The sequence below is a fragment of the Ptychodera flava genome, chromosome 18 (genome assembly GCF_041260155.1).
Source record: "Ptychodera flava strain L36383 chromosome 18, AS_Pfla_20210202, whole genome shotgun sequence".
NCBI lineage: Eukaryota > Metazoa > Hemichordata > Enteropneusta > Ptychoderidae > Ptychodera > Ptychodera flava.
In genome coordinates, this window is record NC_091945.1 from 36526573 (window position 1) to 36543832 (window position 17260).

General features: G+C 35.8%; 1 protein-coding gene across 8 annotated transcripts in view; it reads left to right on the forward strand.

Moving 5' to 3' along the window:
* Positions 1-17260, forward strand: part of LOC139117507 (multiple epidermal growth factor-like domains protein 11) — a 58741-nt gene that overhangs the window by 31676 nt on the left and 9805 nt on the right. For all 8 annotated transcript variants that reach the window (XM_070680679.1, XM_070680683.1, XM_070680686.1 and 5 more), the window contains 20 exons: positions 20-121; positions 561-661; positions 852-941; positions 1901-2011; positions 4893-5028; positions 5790-5910; positions 6520-6758; positions 7190-7230; positions 7584-7653; positions 8067-8249; positions 10021-10136; positions 10340-10503; positions 10860-10968; positions 11440-11586; positions 12590-12727; positions 13512-13640; positions 15232-15360; positions 15874-16002; positions 16272-16397; positions 16790-16918. In XM_070680679.1, coding sequence (XP_070536780.1) covers positions 20-121; positions 561-661; positions 852-941; positions 1901-2011; positions 4893-5028; positions 5790-5910; positions 6520-6758; positions 7190-7230; positions 7584-7653; positions 8067-8249; positions 10021-10136; positions 10340-10503; positions 10860-10968; positions 11440-11586; positions 12590-12727; positions 13512-13640; positions 15232-15360; positions 15874-16002; positions 16272-16397; positions 16790-16918 — 2510 coding nt within the window. The remainder of the gene's footprint in view (positions 1-19; positions 122-560; positions 662-851; positions 942-1900; positions 2012-4892; positions 5029-5789; positions 5911-6519; positions 6759-7189; positions 7231-7583; positions 7654-8066; positions 8250-10020; positions 10137-10339; positions 10504-10859; positions 10969-11439; positions 11587-12589; positions 12728-13511; positions 13641-15231; positions 15361-15873; positions 16003-16271; positions 16398-16789; positions 16919-17260) is intronic.

The following is a 17260-nucleotide window of genomic DNA, read 5'->3' on the forward strand; positions in this document are numbered from 1 at the left end:
TTCTTTCATCTTTGATCAGTTACCATTCATCAGTAAGAGTGAGTTACCAACATCCCTTTGACCAGATTTACTACACAAAATGTACAGATGTACTCAATTGGTTCAGGTGTACCAGACGGAGGTAAGGACAATTCTGATTGGCTGCGTTTGGGTCGTCTGAGGTCTGGCCTCAGTGTTGAACAAGAAGCTGATCAAACATGATTATTATTTAGAGGTTGTATAGGGTAACATTGGTCACTTGAGGGCGCTCTTCTCCATGCTCTGGAAAGAAGAAGTGTAAGCAGCTGTGTTGAGAGATGGATGGATCTTCCAGTCCATAAATGTATTCTATACAAGTTTCAGTCAGTTGCCATGACAGGTTTTCTATTGTGTATTACTATACATATCAGTACATTGTCATGGTGAAAATATCAGATATATTTAACAGTGAGCCAAATTATTGTTGTGTGGATATCTACTTTCTACTTGACAATTTTGTAAAGTTTGATCTGTAACAGTCCATTTGGTTTTAAATCATGTTTTTGGAATGTTGAAAGTCTATTTTCTGTTACTCTCCATAGGCTGCAGTACAGAACAGAGTACAGACAAGAAATGAGGACCCAGTACACTCAAGTTAGAGAATGCTGTGAAGGCTATGCAACCAGTGGAGAATACTGCATACGTCAGTTGAATCTCTTGTTCTTGCTATTGTAATGTGTAATCTAGTGTATAGACATGTTCCTTCGTTTGTTGATGAATATTTATGATTCAAAGACATACAGAGATTGCTGTAGCCAGTTGTCAACAGTTCAAGCTATCAAAGCATTATTGGTATTCTGAAAGAGTCAGCATTTTGTTTTGTTTTTTTTCAGCGGTGTGTAATTCATGTGTTCATGGTACCTGTACAGCACCAGACCAGTGTGAATGTGAGCCAGGATACAGAGGACAAAGTTGCTCCAGTGGTGAGTTCCAGGACTTTATCATTCACAATTGTGGCATCCATAGAACTGTACATTCTACGCTGTACAGTTGCATTGTTTCACAACCATGGACACAATATTCAGAATTCCATAGAGCCTAGTCAAGTGTACAGTGATGTACATGTGATATATATATATTGATGTCACCAATATCTTGACTGAGGTTTTGATGATTGTTAAATGACTCGTGCACAAAAAGATGGTACAGAAAGGAAAGGAGAAATTGTAAGATGTTGATTGAGATTATTTGGTTTCTCTTGGGTATGCACTTTTGAATTCTAGAGATATCAAAACTTGTTGATAAAAAACATTAAAATGGTGCATGAAAACCAACAAACACAATACTATGTGAAGTCCAGTTTGCATTCAGTTTCATTTACAAATGCATTTTAAAAGGGAGTTTGCTATTACTATTAACAGGAGGGTGTGATAAATTATGGCAGAATGCTTGTTCAGACTGCAAATCTAAAATCCCAGAGTCCCAGAAAATGCAAGGCTGTGATATTCCCTACATGGAGTTTTTTAAATGTTCAAGTTTGACCATGTAGGAGCAGTCTATGAAACATTATAGCAATCATCAACTTATGGCAGAATACATACAATATGATTACAGAATACACGGACCATGATTACACTAATACAATAAAACAAAGGAAGAGTATTTACTGACCTATACCAACAGTTCACCGTACTGAATACTTCTAAGCGGGATGCAGTCTATCAAGTACCTTGGAGGTTATGATAGAAATTTAGGAAAGTTCAGATACCAAACTGTAGTTCTAGATTAGATATCAGGTATTCTGAAACGTACCAGCAAGCACAATAATGAATTACATGATTTACAGTATTCTTGAGTCAACATTGTTCACTCAGTCACTCAACAGATTTTGTGATTCTTGGTGTCCTTTCATGAATGTCTGATTTCTCTCTTTCTTTCATAGCGTGTGTAAATGGCAAATGGGGAAACAATTGTAATAATAATTGTTTATGTGCCAATAATGGTGAATGCAATCCAATTGATGGTACTTGCGTCTGTCAACCTGGCTTCATTGGTAAGTTGTCTCTCATATTTGTTAGTGTAATATCTGAAATATTCAAGTTATCTTTTCTTTAAAATTGTCATATCCCGCCTTTGGACAAAACTTCACTACATCGTACAAGTGAAATTCTTATTTTTGTCTAGGTGAATCACATTTATCATTTCAAATCAGAGAAAGAATGGAAAACTTTGTCACCTTAATCTTGAAAATATCACAGAAACTGGCAGTGTAACTACTTAAAGCAAATGTAGTTTATACTGTTACTGTCAGCATTAGTTTAAATTTCGTCTCAACAACATTTTATATAAATATATTTTTTCCAAACAGTGAAATAGACTAACATGGCTCTTTGTTCAGACCTGTTCCTTTGCAATTTCAGAAAATGACATGGCTTATTCCATCATAATCAAACTAGGAAATGTTTATTATATCATACCAGTATATTGATGGCGCAAATGCAGTGATCTGATTGGTCGAGATGCGAAAAGAACCGTGGTATATTGGCGATATACCACGGCTGGCATACGCGCGAGCTCTCAGCTTGAGCAAAAATCCGTTTTTGACGTTCTAAGCCAGAATTTCAATATACTGTTATGATATAATTGCAATAAATCACACCCAGCGATGGTATACCACTCGATTTTGACCAGTTCACTTCATATATGCACTCGCTATCGCTCGTGCATATATGTCGTGAACTGGTCAAAATCTCGTGGTATATTGTCACTGGGTGTGCTTTATTGCTTAAATATCACATTAACAATTTGTATGAGATCACAGTGATGATTTTGACTAATGTTTTGAAAACTTACTCAATTGACCCAAATAAAAAACAAGAGTTTAGAAAGATGAAATGATGTGTTGTGACATTATCCAGGTTACAACAGTAGCCATAGAAATGATGTGTTGTGACATTATCCAGGTTACAACAGTAGCCATAGAAATGATGTGTTGTGACAGTATCCAGGTTACAACAGTAGCCATAGAAATGATGTGTTGTGACAGTATCCAGGTTACAACAGTAGCCATAGAAATGATGTGTTGTGACAGTATCCAGGTTACAACAGTAGCCATAGAAATGATGTGTTGTGACAGTATCCAGGTTGCAACAGTAGCCGTAGAAATGATGTGCTGTGACATTATCCAGGTTACAACAGTAGCCATAGAAATGATGTGTTGTGACATTATCCAGGTTGCAACAGTAGCCATAGAAATGATGTGTTGTGACAGTATCCAGGTTACAACAGTAGCCATAGAAATGATGTGTTGTGACATTATCCAGGTTACAACAGTAGCCATAGAAATGATGTGTTGTGACATTATCCAGGTTACAACAGTAGCCATAGAAATGATGTGTTGTGACAGTATCCAGGTTACAACAGTAGCCATAGAAATGATGTGTTGTGACAGTATCCAGGTTACAACAGTAGCCGTAGAAATGATGTGTTGTGACAGTATCCAGGTTACAACAGTAGCCATAGAAATGATGTGTTGTGACAGTATCCAGGTTGCAACAGTAGCCGTAGAAATGATGTGCTGTGACATTATCCAGGTTACAACAGTAGCCATAGAAATGATGTGTTGTGACATTATCCAGGTTACAACAGTAGCCATAGAAATGATGTGTTGTGACATTATCCAGGTTACAACAGTAGCCATAGAAATGATGTGTTGTGACATTATCCAGGTTACAACAGTAGCCATAGAAATGATGTGTTGTGACATTATCCAAGTTACAACAGTAGCCATAGAAATGATGTGTTGTGACATTATCCAGGTTACAACAGTAGCCATAGAAATGATGTGTTGTGACATTATCCAGGTTGCAACAGTAGCCATAGAATGATGTGTTGTGACATTATCCAGGTTACAACAGTAGCCATAGAAATGATGTGTTGTGACATTATCCAGGTTACAACAGTAGCCATAGAAATGATGTGTTGTGACATTATCCAGGTTACAACAGTAGCCATAGAAATGATGTGTTGTGACAGTATCCAGGTTGCAACAGTAGCCGTAGAAATGATGTGCTGTGACATAATCCAGGTTACAACTGTAGCCATAGAAATGATGTGTTGTGACAGTATCCAGGTTACAACAGTAGCCATAGAAATGATGTGTTGTGACATTATCCAGGTTACAACAGTAGCCATAGAAATGATGTGTTGTGACATTATCCAGGTTACAACAGTAGCCATAGAAATGATGTGTTGTGACATTATCCAGGTTACAACAGTAGCCATAGAAATGATGTGTTGTGACAGTATCCAGGTTACAACAGTAGCCATAGAAATGATGTGTTGTGACATTATCCAGGTTACAACAGTAGCCATAGAAATGATGTGTTGTGACATTATCCAGGTTGCAACAGTAGCCATAGAAATGATGTGTTGTGACATTATCCAGGTTACAACAGTAGCCATAGAAATGATGTGTTGTGACATTATCCAGGTTGCAACAGTAGCCATAGAAATGATGTGTTGTGACAGTATCCAGGTTACAACAGTAGCCATAGAAATGATGTGTTGTGACAGTATCCAGGTTACAACAGTAGCCATAGAAATGATGTGTTGTGACATTATCCAGGTTGCAACAGTAGCCATAGAAATGATGTGTTGTGACATTATCCAGGTTACAACAGTAGCCATAGAAATGAATAAAGCATAGCAGTAGAGTTCAATTTGGAAACTTTATGTGAGCAAACCAGATTTAACCTGTTCACCCCCAGTTCTTTGTAAACATGTCCACACTCACCATTGATAACAATGGGTTTGGGCCAAACCATGGTGGTGAAAGGGGTTAAGTTCAATTAGACCGCTGATCTGATTGAACCATAAGAAGTGGAGTGTTATTTTGATGTGCAAATTTCTTAATGATATATTTATTGTTTCAGGTGAGCACTGTGATCAGCGTTGTGATGATGGTTACTTTGGTCCAAATTGTGCATTGGAATGTCTTTGTCAGAATGGTGCAACATGTGATTTCCAGACTGGAGCCTGTACATGTGCTCCTGGCTACCAAGGGGCGCTGTAAGTTTGAAGTATGGATTGAGTGGTGGACAGACTGATAGATAGACATTCAGACAGAGATGGACAGACAGACAGACAGACAGACAGACAGACAGATAGATAGACGTGGTTAGACAGGCAGATAGATAGATAGATAGATAGATAGATAGATAGATAGATAGATACACAGATAGACACACAGATAGATACACAGATAGATAGATACACAGATAGATAGATACACAGATAGATAGATAGATGTAGGTAGGCAGAAGGATAAACAGACAGACAAAGGGAAATGTCAAGACACTGTGGCAGATAGATAGATAGATACATAGATAGATAGATAGATAGATACACAGATAGATAGATACACAGATAGATAGATACACAGATAGATAGATAGATAGATAGATGTAGGTAGGCAGAAGGATAAACAGACAGACAAAGGGAAATGTCAAGACACTGTATGATCCGGTAGAAGATAGATATTAGTTGTATAGACAACATTTGCAGGCCTTGATGCAATCATTAGGATTGTAAGAAAAGCTGAGTTACATATACCTTATTGTGAATCCATACCACTATTTCAGAAATTTAGCTTTGAATCCAAAAGTAATTTTGTGAATGTACAAACTACCTGACCAGTGAGAAACAAATTAATTTAATACTTGTCTCTTGGAAGATATAAGTAATGTATGATAGTTGTAGGCTGAGGGTCAATCACTCACCACTTTACCCATTAGATGTTATGTAATCTAGTATTGATGACTGATTGGCAGATGTGGGCAGACCTGTCCTGCAGGAAGTGCTGGACCAGATTGTCAGATAACATGTCAGTGTCAGAATGGAGGAACATGCCATCATGAAAGTGCTGAGTGTAGTTGTACAGACGGCTGGATGGTAAGAATTACACTATTTCAATTATTTGCAGCAAATATTTTCATCCTCAAAACTTTAAGTATGCACTTCTGCTTTCAAGAACAAAATAGTTGGTGTGCAAGGAACACCATATGGAACACCCATTGTGTAACTTTGACTGTTTATGAAGGTGCCCCAAACACAGTGACTGTTGCCTATATGTTTCATAGCATTATCTGTGGACAGTTTCAAGGGACCCATCAGACACTGTGACTAGGATTGTCAGACACCAATTAAAGTAGTAATACAGGCAGCCAGTCATGTCAGCAAGTCAGATGCACATCCTAATACATGTAGTGTTCAAAATCATAAGAAAACATGTTTTGACCGTGTGAAAATGACAACACAGCCCATCTGATGCCTAAACCATGAATGTTTTCATGAATGAAGGAATTAAAAGGGAACGGTTGTAGATTTGTCAAGATTCCTAGAGTTTTACTTGAGAAATGTTAGATGCGGTTTATTTTAGAATGACTTGGTAGAAATGAAAAACACACAAAAAAGTACTGAAAGCCTATGAACATAATTGTAACATTGATTTGGTTCCAGCTGAATCACTCAGACATACATTGTTATATTGTTTATCTACAGGGAGATGTCTGTAATGAAAAATGCCCCTTTGGAAAATATGGAGCAAACTGTGCTTTGTCATGTGACTGCAGGAATGGTGCCGGATGTAACAGGTTTACCGGAGTGTGTAACTGTACTGCTGGATACATGGGAGAGCAATGCCAGACGACATGTCAACCAGGAATGTATGGTTTGGGATGTGCTTCAACTTGTCAGTGTCAGAATGGTGCTTCTTGTCATCACGTCAATGGAAGCTGTGTGTAAGTTCAAATTATACATTTAAAGAGTTGGTCTTTGTTTAAAAATTGAAGAAACTATTTGTAATAATGTCTTGCTTGTATACAATGTCAGGTGTAATGATCTGTACTGTAACTTCAAACATGAAGGAGCTGTTTTTAATAGTGTTTCATGCAATCATGCCAATGAATACTATACATAGTTAGAATGATTCTTTTGAAATCCTGTATCTTTCCTTTCTTCAGTACAAATTCTCCTTGTTACAAAGAGTCTGTATTTTGCAACTTTTAAAAAAGAATTTGCCATTCAAGACAGATTTGTAAGGTGCATGTTACTTATTGCACCCAAAGAGAAAATTCAACTGTCATCTTGAATTAAGTGAGGGTTTAGAGAGTGAGGCAAGTATTTGGATTTCATATAGACTCTGACATTTGTTTTTAATTTGATATTTCAGATGTCTAGCAGGTTTCAAGGGTGATTTATGCTCAGAAAGAGGTAAGAATATATCACATACTGAGTTCAACTTTTACACACTGTAATAAGGTATTCTTTTATGTCCAAGATAAATTGCAACTTTCACAATGCAAAATGCCATCCAAGCTTTGTTTGATAATATTTAAAAATTTACGACAACTGATTGAAATGGAGGGATGAATTTGTTGACCTGTTACCAAAGATAAATGTATCTCTTACATGAGATATCCCAAGGCTTATATATCTTTGCTTATACAGTGTACAGATATGTAAAAACTTTTTTATCGACAGCCATAGCCATGGTTTTTGCTATTCTGTGTTTCTGATTATAGCAGTTGTTCACCCTTGAATTTTGTATTTAAATTACTTTTCAGCCTGTCCTGACTGGTACTTTGGAGCACATTGTCTGCAAGAATGTGAATGTGAAAGAGGTCATTCAATTGAGTAAGTCAATTTGCTGTCTCAAGTCAATGATTAATTTTGAAAATCATTAATGTCATGATATGTTTTGCTACACTAGTACTGAGCAAAAAGTTCATTTACATTATTGTGTATAGTTTTGAGTTGCTTGATGTTTGATAAGTACTCTTGGAGACCATTTTGATGCGTTTTAGTTATGACAAAAAGTCACCACTACATTTGAAAATTTTCAGTGTGGACACAGTGACAGGAAGACTTTGAATAAACCTTGTAGAGAAGGCAATAATTTATGAAAACCTGGCCGACAAGAAAATCAGACTTTTAGGGGAGCAATGAAAATACATGAATGCAATTCAGTATGTAAATGATGGTAAAATATGTTTTTAATACAGACACAAGACACCAAAAACTAAAATAAGAAAGTGTTGTATTTTCAGCTGTCATGCATACACTGGTATGTGCCATTGTAAAGATGGTTACACTGGAGCAAAATGTGAAATGTCATGTCCACACTTATGGTACGGACCTGAGTGCAAGAATACCTGTGAATGTCGGAATGGAGCACACTGTGATAATGTGGATGGATCTTGTACATGTACACCTGGTTACACTGGAGCAATGTAAGTTATGATTTTTATCACACCATTTTGATAGAGATTTTTAACAGATTTAAGTGCACAAGATGATTTTTGAGAGGACTATTATATCACAAAAGTCTGTCAAAGTTCTTTACTTAATATGCTGGAGGAACGTACAAAAGTTTTCTGTATAGAGTTTACCAATAAATGAAAGACCATTCTGAGGTTTTTGATAATTCGTGCTTTTTATCCAAGTTGTAACAGTGATCAACTGTTTTTATTTCAACAGTGCAAAAACATGATATAATCTATTACCGTTATGCTCAACGGAAAGTAGACGATGAGATTAAATGATACCTTACTCAATTACTAATTTACATCAGACACTTTATTTCTAAAACTACACTAGTACCTCACAATATTGCTTGTGAGCGGCAAGTTCTCAAAGACAAGAATAACAAATACCAGACCTAAATGATTCCTTAACATAACAGTCGCTTGCCTGCTTCTCTGCAGACATGAGTGCCTTATCTCTTTCCACTGGTTTATTGCCGTAATCTTATACCACGATACTAATACACAGCGACAAAAGGACAACTGTAGTTCTTGTTGAAATGAACGTCATCGCCGGGGTAGACCGGCCGACATTGTTGAGACACTGCTCAGTAAGTGTCAAGTAGATTGGATTTTTCAATCTTTAAAATCATGATTTCTGCTTTTGCCAATTTTCATTTCTTTGACACTAAAATGCCTTAAAACAGATTACCCCTAATTCTTTGTATGAAAATGCCTCGACCTAACCCCCTAATTCTTTGTAAAACAGGTCCACACTTACGATTGATAACAATGGGTATTTTGCCAAACCATGGTGGTGAAAATGTTACAATCAACTGCCACTCTGTAATTTGTGCTAGAGTGAAGATAAGTGTGGACAAAAACATTTGGATAAAACTGACTTAATTTGGCAATGTTATCAAGCATGGGGTCTCTAGCTATGTACCATATTGCCAACTTCACAATTTCCTAAGCTACTGATGATTAATGTGAAATACTGTCTATGTGTCCACTGTTCTGTGTATCTCTTCTAGCAGTCAAACAGTGGTGCAACTATTCTCATGCATACTCAAGCTTCCAAGTACATTTGATTGGGATGTTTAACGTTTTGTGTTTATTATATCCAATCAAATGAGACTTTGTCTATCTGTTATTCAATGGCTCAAAATTGATGAGGGTCAATTACAGATTTGTATAATCCTCTACAAGATTTACTCGCCAAACCAGAGAAACCATATTATTATTGTCTGTCTCAAGATATCTTTGCAAGAGCTTTTCAGACAAAACGTTTGATTCATAAATGATGAAGATGTTTCATTATTTGCCTTTTATATATCTCTTGAGAGGCACATATATATACTTCATGCTTCAGCCAACTTACAGTTGTCTTTTTGTCGCTGTGTAATTAGTATCGTGGTATAAGATTACGGCAATAAACCAGTGGAAAGAGATAAGGCACTCATGTCTGCAGAGAAGCAGGCAAGCGACTGTTATGTTAAGGAATCATTTAGGTCTGGTATTTGTTATTCTTGTCTTTGAGAACTTGCCGCTCGCAAGCAATATTGTGAGGTACTAGTGTAGTTTTAGAAATAAAGTGTCTGATGTAAATTGGTAATTGAGTAAGGTATCATTTAATCTCATCGTCTACTTTCCGTTGAGCATAACTGTAAAGTGTGATATCAGTGATGTTATGTAACACTTTAAGTAATCCGACAGTGAAGTCATTGCCACAATGGTAACAGTTTCTCTTATTTCACAGATGTCAAGAAAAATGCCCTGAAGGATCATTTGGATTTCGTTGTCAGGGTGTTTGTACTGACTGTAAAAACAATGGAACATGTGATCATGTGACCGGATTATGCCGTTGTCAACCAGGTAAGATAGTTGCACCAAAAACAGAAGTACTTGCCGAGAAGTGTCTTTTAAGTGAGCTTTCCATCAAAAATAAGAAGGCAGAACAATTCTACAATGATAATTGAAGGGTATAAATGGCCAAACCAAAGTGACATTTTTCACCCATCCTTCACAAAAGGTATTTGTTTCAGTGTACAGTATACCAATTTGTCTTTTCTCTGTAGGTTGGAGAGGAAATGATTGTTCATTGCCTTGTCCACTTGGCCAGTATGGACATGAATGCAACCAAACCTGTCCCTGTGATAATGGGGCATCATGTCATCATATCTCAGGGCAGTGTCAGTGTCGTGCTGGTTGGCTTGGAGTTAAATGTGCTGATCCATGTACTGTAAGTTAACATTCATTAAGCTATTTTTCACCAGAATAATGCTACATTGAAGTTTGCTCTTTCATCAATTGACTTTTGTGAGATTCTAGCAACTTAGTTTCAATGACAAATGTTTAAAATATTCAAATATGGATGTTTAACCCTGGCAACCTGTGCTAGATAAATTCAATTAGTAAAATGTCCCACTGTATGAATCCAAACTTATCTTCAAAAATTACTACTTATTACCAAAAGACCAAACTTCTTAAATAATTGATCGATGTTAGCTTTCATCTTTGTTGCAAAGTCCAGTAAAAATAGAAACATTTTCTTTGCATATTTTGACTCCATTTTTTCTCTCCTTGTTATTTTATTAGAATTTTACATACGGTGTTGGATGTGAACAGATATGTGATTGCCATCCAGAAAATTCCTATGGATGTAATAACGTAGATGGTACTTGCATCTGTAAACCAGGATATGAAGGTACAATGTGATAGAAATGGAGTAAATAGAGAGAAGATAATAAGGAGACAGACTTTCTTAGAATGAAAAAATCAATAACTTTTGTGATGTAAATATGTATCAGATAGAAAACTGAAGATAGATGCACTGCATTTGTACTGTACATATGGCCCTAAAAAGATCACTGACAAAATATATCATAGCTCTGAATGGAAAATTGTTGTACTTAAATAAAAAAGTCACATAGATTTGGGGGAAATGAAATTTCACACTAATACTGTATCTTTTGTAAAGGCTTAGCTATTTCAAAGACAGGTAAAACTATAACATAGTGGACCCAGTGTTTCTTGTTGTACAATCCTATTTGTCATAGAATAACTTTTAGAGTAATAGAAACACAACAGAAATATTATTTTAAATTTCCATATGGCCTAGCATGGAGCCATTGTTCTACAATCTTACATAATGGATGTTATGTTCTTTGTATTATAGGCATGAAATGTGACAGTGTATGTCCTGTAGGTCAGTATGGATCATCTTGTGAGAACATCTGTGACTGTGAACATGGTGCATCTTGCAGTCCAGAGAGTGGTGTGTGTGAATGTCCAGCAGGGTATACTGGTGTCAGATGTGAAAAAGGTAAGGTTTTCTGTTACTCTGTGCATCCTGAACCATGGCTTTTAAATATCCCTATTTGCACAGTGTTCAATCAATCCATTGAACATTAATTAAACAATGTGATGTTCATGTTTTTCTTGAATGCCATATACATTACAAGGAAAAACTGAACAAACTCTGCTCTTGTATTGTATTTCACAATGAGCATAAACAAGGAACAAGAACACTGTATCTAGGTTTCTTGTTTATTGCTTCCATCTGTACATGCTTTGTATTCACAGTAAAAAGTAGTCAGATCAGTGTATCATCTAATGTTCAGATCAGTGTATCATCTAATGTTCAGATCAGTGTATCATCTAATGTTCAGATCAGTGTATCATCTAATGTTCAGATCAGTGTATCATCTAATGTTCAGATCAGTGTATCATCTAATGTTCAGATCAGTGTATCATCTAATGTTCAGATCAGTGTATCATCTAATGTTCAGATCAGTGTATCATCTAATGTTCAGATCAGTGTATCATCTAATGTTCAAAGTGTGATAAGTTCAAATATTTAAAGTGAATTAGTAAGTATTGTTTTAGTATGACTTCTCATCAATGTAGAATGGTCTTGAAATTCAGACTGTACACTTTATACGCAATGTACATACACTAGTCAATATGTTGATCACCCATAACCTATGGTCATATTGTTGATAGTTAATGCAATTTTGATTCACCTTATCCAATATTGCAACATAAGTTGAAAGTTAACATAAATCCATTATTTCTATTGTCTGATTCTGTTCACAGACAGTGACATATCTTTTGTCTCAGTATTTTAAATCAAAAGATAGAATTCTTGTATCTCTTGCATTGAGAAACAAAATTACAAACAGTACCAAGCATGTTTGATCATCATGAATGTCTTCAGCTCTGATGAGTATAAACCACTATTTCTAATCAAGTAAACTGAAGGTTGTTTCAGCATATGCAGTTGTTAATTAAATACTTAATATGCTGCGTGTTTCTATTGGTTACAGCGTGTGATGTTGGATACTATGGAAGGAACTGTTCAAACACGTGTCCATCATGTCTCAGCAATGGCAATGGTAACTGTGACTCAGTCAATGGTGCCTGTATTTGTCTGCCTGGCTACCTTGGTGCTAAATGTGAACAAGGTAAAGTTTAGTCCATCAAAATTTATCATCATTGTCAAAATATATGTTGCAGACAACCGTCCTTGTGCTGCATATGATCGAGGACATTAGTGATAAAGGACAGTCACAGACTGTTAGCATGGCAATTTACTTAGTCAGCATAGAGAAAGCACATATAAACCGTACCCTGTCTAAATTGGAAACCTGTCTAAACTGAACCTTTTTCCAAGTCCCATTCCAATAGAACTATATGTTAAAAGGGCCGCTACAAACGGAACACCTCTCCAAACCGAACAATTTTCTCAGTCCCTGTAGGGTTCGGTTTAGACAGGTTTTACTGTGTGTGTGTGTGTGTGTGTGTGTGTGTGTGTGTATATATATATATATATATATATTATATATATATATACATACATACATACATACATACATATATATATATATATAATATATATATATATATATATGTGTGTGTGTGTGTGTGTGTGTGTGTGTGTGTGTGTGTGTGTGTATGTATGTATGTATGTATGTGTACACACACACACACACACACACACACACACACATGCATATTTGATTACCAAGGCCATGTAAACCTGTATGTTAACCAATTAACATAATAACATAATGGCAATATGTTTGTGTCATTTTACATCCAAGTGAAGTATGGATATAGTGTTGTTCCAACATACAAAACTTGTACTCAGTGATATTATCATGAAGATGATGTGACTTCTCATGTTATTGATTTGTTGCTTTGTCACCATTATACCTTTCAAACTCTGGTTATTCCTTTGTGTTACAGTGTGTTCACAAAACAGGTATGGTCAAGATTGTGCCAATACATGTCAATGTCAAAACAATGCCACATGTAATCACGTCAACGGAGAATGTCAATGTCTGCCAGGATGGAGGGGAGATTACTGTGAACATAGTAAGTGTTTGTAGGTGCCATTTCTGCGTACTGCAGTGGTGACATCTTCTGACGAGAACTACCCAGTTGTGACTCTGTTGCTAATTGAGTTAGTCCTCTATGATAATAAATTAAATAATCTGACCTGAATATCTTCAAAGGACACACAGTATTCCATTCAGTCGTTACTTATTTTCTCTTTTATTTCTGCTAGGCTGGCTCAGTCTGTTTATATAGGTTCTGGGTCAGCACTGCTCTGGACTAACACATTAACTAAAAGGAACAATAAATATTAGGAAATACATGCACAGTGACAGTAGAAAAAACCTACAATCAGCACCAAAATGCATATGAAGATGTTCATAATATTCAAATAATTGTTCCATTGTACATGTCCATTTTGTACATCAAAGACTGAAGAAATGTTCCACTGTTCATGCAAAAACCAAAATTCATTTCAAATAGCCAATGTTGTCAAATGTGCTCCGACGCCAAAATAAAGAAATACAAAAATTTTGGAACGAGAAGTACATACACAACAATCTCTGTTGCTCATACAGAATGTTTCCAACCTGGTCCATTTCAAAATGCATGGCTTCATAATTTCTGTATCAAAATACACAACTGAAAACAGCTTAAAGCTTACCAATATAATTAAAGCCACCGGGCGGTTGACGTTTCATTCCATTTGTTGGTTCAGCATCATTCAAACAAAACCTAGAAACTAATCAGCTCTCTGAACAAAGTTGCCACATCACACCATGCTTTCACATACCCTGCTTTCAAATACCTCAAAGCTGTTATGTAATTGATTGAGGTCACAACCTCAAAGACAATAGCATCAAAGGAAACACACTCCTGGCCTCTAGAGGGCCATATACAAATTTCTTAAAGGTATAAATAAAGCTGAATTTAGAGATCAAAGAATTATAGCTGTTCCAGCTTGAAATGCACCAAAATGTAATAAGGCAGTTTGGCTGTAACAGTGTTGATTGATACTTGGATTGAATTCTACTGTAGTGATGTTCAATCAGGAAGGAGCAATCTCTGTTCTTGATCATGCGTGTGTAACTGTGCTACATAGAAACTTTTATTAAGAACTGCAGCATGTCAAAGGGGAATCAGATACAGTCTTCTTAGACAGAAGGGTAGCATAATCACAAACTAAAATCTTGTTTCAAAAATCATGGCCAAGTAATCATAGGTCTGAAAAAACAAAGATAAAATACCACAATACAGTCATTTTCTTTCTGAGAGTATTCATTATCCATAAATTTACATTTCATGCATTGTGCAATTATAGAATTGATGAATATACTCTGTAGGAATTTGAACAGTTGTGAGAAAATTTGTTAATCTTGTTATTGAGGGCAAACTCAGCATACAATACAGCAATTATGAAGGGATCAATAGACAGTGTCTTCATGTATACACTATCATTTTCACATTGTATACATTATCATTTTCATAGGAATATATACAAAGATGAAAATGAAGAAAGTGTGTGTAGTTTACTTCAAGCATTACATAGTGTAATGTACATAGATGAATGGTAAACAATTTTTAGTTCTTCATTAAATACCGATTTTTTGTTTTCACTGTATTTTAATAGCATGTGAACAAGGTTTCTATGGCAAAGACTGTGCCTTGGAATGCCATTGTCAGCATGGAGCATCTTGTCATACCTATGATGGTGAATGTACATGTACACCAGGCTGGACTGGACCAATGTGTAATGAAAGTAAGTGATTTGTACATCAGCTGAACTGAGATCAATTTGAGATAGTGTTATGAATTACTGAAACATGTATGTTACAGCTGTTGAACAAAGTGACTTGAAACCAGTTTGATTCCCTTAACAATGTACTGGTTCATACATGTCTGTCTACTAGTTTTGTTCGGAAGTTTGAATGTTCATGCACTTGGCAACATATAATGACAACTTTCAGATGAATAGACCCAGCGATAAAATCAAGGTTCACTGATCGTAGTACTTTAGAATTTTGAAAATTACAATGTTGTAAAAGATAGTCTCAGCTGTCTCACCCTGTGTTCTGTGGTGCCCTTGTAAACCATTCACAGGCTGAAGGGATTTCAAGAGAAAGCAATGCCCAGTATTATCAGTATTTTCCAAAACTTTCTTTATGGTTACCTATAACAGTTGTTTTGTCGTTTGTCAGTCACACATTAAGCAATATGGTGCCTTTATGATATTTTTCCTCCCAAAATATTTATGAAATATTTTCCATGGCAGGCTGTCCCATTGGATTGTATGGTCAGGATTGCCAGGAAGAATGTCAGTGTCAGAATGGTGGGAAGTGTGATCATATCTCCGGGGAATGTGATTGTACAACCGGATATACTGGAAAGTTTTGTGAAGAAGGTTAGTTGTTGACTGTTAGACATTTATCAAGTTCATTGTAACATGCACATTATACGCCTGGTCCAACAAAAATTATCATTATATTGTTCAGACCAGTATGTTACTGTGTATGAAATGGATTCTGAAGTCTTGTTAAGAAAAAACAAGATAAATTAGATGACCCTGTGTACTTGTAAAATAAACAAGTGTTGAAATTCTGTAATAGCCAATTTATTCATTCATTTGGTCTATTAGATTATAGTTTCATCAGAATTTTATTATTATTTCAGAATGTGAAGCTGGTTACTATGGTTTCAAATGTAGAGCAAAATGTGATTGTCATTTGAGTCCCTGTCATCACATCACTGGTTCCTGTGAGTGTGCCAAGGGTTGGAGAGGAGAAACATGTACAAAAGGTAGGCTTGTGTCAATTCTTCCATTAGACAGTATCAACTGATACCGTTCAAGAAGAATAGTATCTGCAAATCAAACATTGTTATAATCTGGCCTTTAGAAATCTGTCTTATATGATGCTATTGGAGATTATTCAAAACTTGCGTAGTAAATCAGGAAAAAATAAATGAGGATCCAGATCATTTTTAGTCAATGTGTATTTTATGTTTTGTGTCACATATTTAATACGATTCAGTTATCTTGGTTGGCTGAATTGTATGATGTTAGGACTCTGCATTGATGATAACAATTTGATATTGGAATTTTAATTATCTTATGCATTACTTAGGTCTTTATGTTTTGTCATTTTGTTGACACTGATGATATTTACAATGTTACATGATATTAATTTCAGCTTGTGAGTTTCCATTTTATGGTCCTGACTGCCGTTACTATTGTACATGTAAAAGCCACAACTATAAGTGTGATACGGCTGAGGGGTGTGTCTGTGCGGATGGATACATTGGTGAACACTGCGAGAAAAGTAGGTCATTTCGTCAAGAAGTAAATCTTCAGCTTTACATCGGATATAACAAAATGTGTTAAGATTTAACGCAACAAATATAATCTTGTGTTAGCTGAAAATAGAAATTTGAAAAGTACTGTACTCAATGCATTAAGATGCAGTGTGTGTATGGAAAAAGTGCCTGTTGATATTGCATTGTAGATACATGTACTCAATGACTGTAATTATAACAAAGGTGTAGTCATGATTTTAAATAATTCCATGACATACATGAATTTTAGTAAAACATTTTCTGTTAAAATACAGGAATAAGGTATTTTTGTCAATCACATACAGCATTAGAATCTAGACTTACATCCA